At 47.0% G+C, this 5,000-nt stretch overlaps 1 protein-coding gene across 1 annotated transcript in view; it reads right to left on the bottom strand.

Annotated features, from left to right (window-relative positions):
* stab2 (stabilin 2) overlaps positions 1-5,000 on the bottom strand; it is a 38,211-nt gene that overhangs the window by 14,340 nt on the left and 18,871 nt on the right. Inside the window, 9 exon segments of the mRNA XM_062443594.1 lie at positions 26-97; positions 429-502; positions 667-792; positions 982-1,055; positions 3,398-3,455; positions 3,652-3,747; positions 3,842-4,037; positions 4,119-4,217; positions 4,971-5,000. The exon segment at positions 4,971-5,000 is cut by the window's right edge and continues 33 nt beyond it. Of these exon segments, the coding sequence (XP_062299578.1) occupies positions 26-97; positions 429-502; positions 667-792; positions 982-1,055; positions 3,398-3,455; positions 3,652-3,747; positions 3,842-4,037; positions 4,119-4,217; positions 4,971-5,000 (825 nt within the window).

The raw sequence follows: 5,000 nt of genomic DNA, 5'->3' as shown, positions 1-5,000 counted from the left end.
TGTTATTGAGCTGATTCAAACGCACCTTTAAACACAAGTTGATCATCTTGCAGGTTTGTCCGTCGCCTGAGAATCCGTCACTGCAGCTGCACGACGTCTGCAGAGAGAATTCACTTTACGATAAGCAGCAAACGCCTCTCAGCCAATCAGAGTCTAGATCAGGCATGTCCAAACTATTCCACAAAGGGCCATGTGGCTGCAGGTTTTTGTTCCAACCAATCAAGAGTGCACCATTCAACCAATCAGCTATCTGAAGACTGAGATCAGCTGATTGAATGAATCAAGTCTGGTGTGCTCCTGCTTGGTTGGAATGAAAACCTGCAGCCACATGGCCCTTTGTGGAATAGTTTGGACGCCCCTGGTCTAGATAATAAATGCTCTTGTACGTCATGTTGAAGATTCACACTGAGATTAAAATGAGGATTTACTTTGTTTGGTCCAACGTGAACACACTCTGCGTTAACGTGACAGCCGCCGTTTCCTTCCAGGCAGGGATTTATCTCTGTGGGAGAAACACAAAACTCCTGCAGCACTCGAACACACCGCTCTGTTTATCCTACACATTTTAAAATATTACATTTTATATTTTTCATATTCTAGATATAAATGTTTTCATGCAGTAGTTATAGATTATATAACGCAGATGAAATAAAGCTGTAAACTCACCGACACACACGAGTCCGTCACCATTGAAACCGTTTTTACAGACGCAGTCACGACGGCCGGGTCGAGTCCTCTTACACACAGCGTCCAGACTGCAGCCGCCGTTATCCAACTCACACGGGTCTGTAGCTGCTCACACACACACACACACACACACACACACACACACACACGCACACGCACATGCACACACACACACGCACACGCACACGCACACGCACACGCACACACACACACACACACACACACACCTCATCAGCATCAGCGTCATCATGTGAGCTCAGGTGTTGGTTGCAGGTGTCTTGTGGATGTTTTTACCTCGACAGTAAGTTCCGTTTCCTTGAAATCCAGCAGCACAGAGACAGTGTGGGCCGACGCCTCCGATCACACAGCTGGTCAGCAATCAATCAATCAATCAATCAATCACAACACGACAAACAGGATAACAGAGGAACACAACAGTCAGTGTAAATTCAGTGTGAACGGTGACTCTGTGTGAACGGTGATTCGGTGTGAACGGTGACTCGGTGTGAACGGTGACTCTGTGTGAACGGTGATTCGGTGTGAACGGTGACTCGGTGTAAACGGTGACTCTGTGTTAACGGTGATTCGGTGTGAACGGTGACTCGGTGTGAACGGTGACTCGGTGTTAACGGTGACTCGGCGTAAACGGTGACTCTGTGTTAACGGTGACTCGGTGTTAACGGTGACTCTGTGTTAACGGTGACTCGGTGTTAACGGTGACTCTGTGTTAACGGTGACTCTGTGTTAATGGTGATTCTGTGTTAACGGTGACTCAGTGTGAACAGTGATTCGGTGTGAACGGTGACTCTGTGTTAACGGTGACTCGGCGTAAACGGTGACTCTGTGTTAACGGTGACTCGGTGTGAACGGTGACTCGGTGTGAACGGTGACTAAGTGTTAACGGTGACTCGGTGTGAACGGTGACTCAGTGTTAACGGTGACTCGGTGTTAACGGTGACTCGGTGTGAACGGTGACTCGGTGTGAACGGTGACTCTGTGTGAACGGTGACTCGGTGTGAACGGTGACTCGGTGTGAACGGTGACTCTGTGTTAACGGTGACTCGGTGTAAACGGTGACTCTGTGTTAATGGTGACTCGGTGTAAACGGTGACTCTGTGTTAACGGTGACTCGGTGTAAACGGTGACTCGGTGTTAACGGTGACTCAGTGTTAACGGTGACTCGGTGTGAACGGTGACTCGGTGTTAACGGTGACTCGGTGTTAACGGTGACTCGGTGTTAACGGTGACTCAGTGTTAACGGTAACTCGGTGTAAACGGTGACTCGGTGTTAACGGTGACTCGGTGTTAACGGTGACTCGGTGTGAACGGTGACTCGGTGTTAACGGTGACTCGGTGTTAACGGTGACTCGGTGTGAACGGTGACTCGGTGTTAACGGTGACTCGGTGTAAACGGTGACTCGGTGTTAACGGTGACTCAGTGTTAACGGTGACTCGGTGTGAACGGTGACTCGGTGTGAACGGTGATTCTGTGTTAACAGTGATTCTGTGTTAACGGTGACTCGGTGTTAACGGTGACTCGGTGTGAACGGTGACTCTGTGTTAACGGTGATTCTGTGTTAACGGTGACTCGGTGTGAACGGTGACTCGGTGTTAACGGTGACTCAGTGTTAACGGTGACTCGGTGTGAACGGTGACTCGGTGTTAACGGTGACTCGGTGTAAACGGTGACTCGGTGTTAACGGTGACTCAGTGTTAACGGTGACTCGGTGTGAACGGTGACTCGGTGTGAACGGTGATTCTGTGTTAACAGTGATTCTGTGTTAACGGTGACTCGGTGTTAACGGTGACTCGGTGTGAACGGTGACTCTGTGTGAACGGTGACTCTGTGTGAACGGTGACTCGGTGTGAACGGTGACTCTGTGTTAACGGTGATTCTGTGTTAACGGTGACTCGGTGTTAACGGTGACTCGGTGTGAACGGTGATTCTGTGTTAACGGTGACTCGGTGTTAACGGTGACTCTGTGTGAACGGTGACTCGGTGTGAACGGTGATTCTGTGTGAACGGTGACTCGGTGTGAACGGTGACTCTGTGTGAACGGTGACTGTGTGAACGGTGACTCGGTGTGAACGGTGACTGTGTGAACGGTGACTCGGTGTGAACGGTGATTCTGTGTTAACGGTGACTCAGTGTGAACGGTGACTCTGTGTTAACGGTGACTCAGTGTGAACGGTGACTCTGTGTGAACGGTGACTCGGTGTGAACGGTGACTCTGTGTTAACGGTGACTCTGTGTGAACGGTGACTCGGTGTGAACGGTGATTCTGTGTTAACGGTGACTCTGTGTGAACGGTGACTCGGTGTGAACGGTGATTCTGTGTTAACGGTGACTCTGTGTTAACGGTGACTCGGTGTGAACGGTGACTCGGTGTGAACGGTGACTCTGTGTGAACGGTGACTCGGTGTGAACGGTGATTCTGTGTTAACGGTGACTCTGTGTTAACGGTGACTCGGTGTGAACGGTGACTCTGTGTTAACGGTGACTCGGTGTAAACGGTGACTCTGTGTGAACGGTGACTCGGTGTGAACGGTGATTCTGTGTAAACGGTGACTCTGTGTTAACGGTGACTCGGTGTGAACGGTGACTCTGTGTTAACGGTGACTCGGTGTAAACGGTGACTCTGTGTGAACGGTGACTCGGTGTGAACGGTGACTCTGTGTGAACGGTGACTCGGTGTGAACGGTGACTCACTTGGCGCTGGTGTGACAGGTCACTGAGCCACACAGCTCATCTGCTCTGGATTCAACCTCTGCAGGAAAATATAATCACACAATTAAAAAACAATGTTAATAATTTGATGTTGAAGATACGTCATCAGTGTTTTCATGTATGTAGAAAACATGAATGTGGTAAAGTCATTACACCTGATATTTATATTATGAACTGACTGTTAAGGGAAGTATTGTGAGTTAACTTGTGTGTTTATTCTCAGACGTTTGACGTACTTTCGTCACACAGGACTCCTCTCCAGCCGACGTCACACTCGCAGGTCCCGTCTCCCTGCAGCCCGTCATTACAGCGGCCATTTCTACAGCCGCAGTCTGCAGATCCAACACAGCAGCAGATGAAAAACCTTTCTGTGTTGACTTTGTATTGACTGACAGACATGGTGCCTTTATGATGAGTTATATGAACCTTGGTCGCAGTGGACTCCGTATTTCCCGCTCTGGCAGGTCTCGCAGGCCGTCCCGTTGAAGCCTTTGTAGCACTGACAGACTCCCGTCCCGTTGGTTCCGTCCAAACACACACCGTTACCGAAGCAGGCTCGTCCCTTCGGCCCAGGACACGCCTCACAGTGCTCCCCGAAAAACCCGACACAACACCTGCGAACCTGCAAACAGAGACTTTAATCTGTGAGTTCACTCAGAGAACTTCCTGCATCGAAGTGTTTTAGCTGCGAGCTGAAACGTACGATGTTGGTCTTCAGGCAAGGCGCTCTGCAGCCGATGGTCAGCAGCCGCTCCTCTTCAAACATCCGACTGAACATACACTTTCTCTTCTTCTCTGATTTCTGCACAAAGAAGATCAGCATCCTGCGTTCATCTGTCTTTATAATTACGTTTAAATGACATTAAACAGAAACTGCCTGCTTTACTATTAGTGGGTTTAAAATAAACCTGTTTAATTCTAAACTATGAGAGATTCTACTTTAAAGGATCAGTTCACACAAATCATAAAAGATTTGTCCGATCTGAGAGTTCTGGTTGGTAACGCTGTTATATTATATTATTATCTGTAATCTCCAAATCATTTTCTTACTTTCTGCAAAGATGTGTGAACATTTTGGAACAAACTCTGTGAGGTGGTTATTATACTTTGTATTGAGTTCATATGTTTCATGTCTCTCTGGCACATAGTCCAAATCCAAAGCTTTGTAAATAAATTCTGTTTGTGTTTCATAGCTTTGATAAAAATACTCAAAATGACTAAACCATAAAGCCACATGTATATTCATATATGATGTGAGATTATATGTTGAACACATATTTCACTGCTGACTTTCTGACAGTTGGTGGAACAGAACGAAACTTTGAGGTTTTGGCCAAAACTTGACAGAAGAAACAAGTTTAAGAAGCTTTATGTCAGAATGTCTGAAATGAATTAAACACAAAGCTGTTTATTTATTTGGGTTAGGTATTTGAGTTATTAGAGAAATCTTCTTTAATCTTCACATTTATTTCTTTACTTAAAGTTCATCGTCTACATTTAGAGACTGTTTCTTTACAGTCATTTTAAACATGCAGGACTTTTCTTTGTGTCTTACGTCTAGAATCGTGTCAGACGGGCAGATTTT

This window comes from Scomber scombrus, chromosome 22, assembly GCF_963691925.1.
Source record: "Scomber scombrus chromosome 22, fScoSco1.1, whole genome shotgun sequence".
Classification (NCBI taxonomy): Eukaryota; Metazoa; Chordata; class Actinopteri; order Scombriformes; family Scombridae; genus Scomber; species Scomber scombrus.
This window is presented reverse-complemented; position numbering and strand designations above follow the sequence as displayed.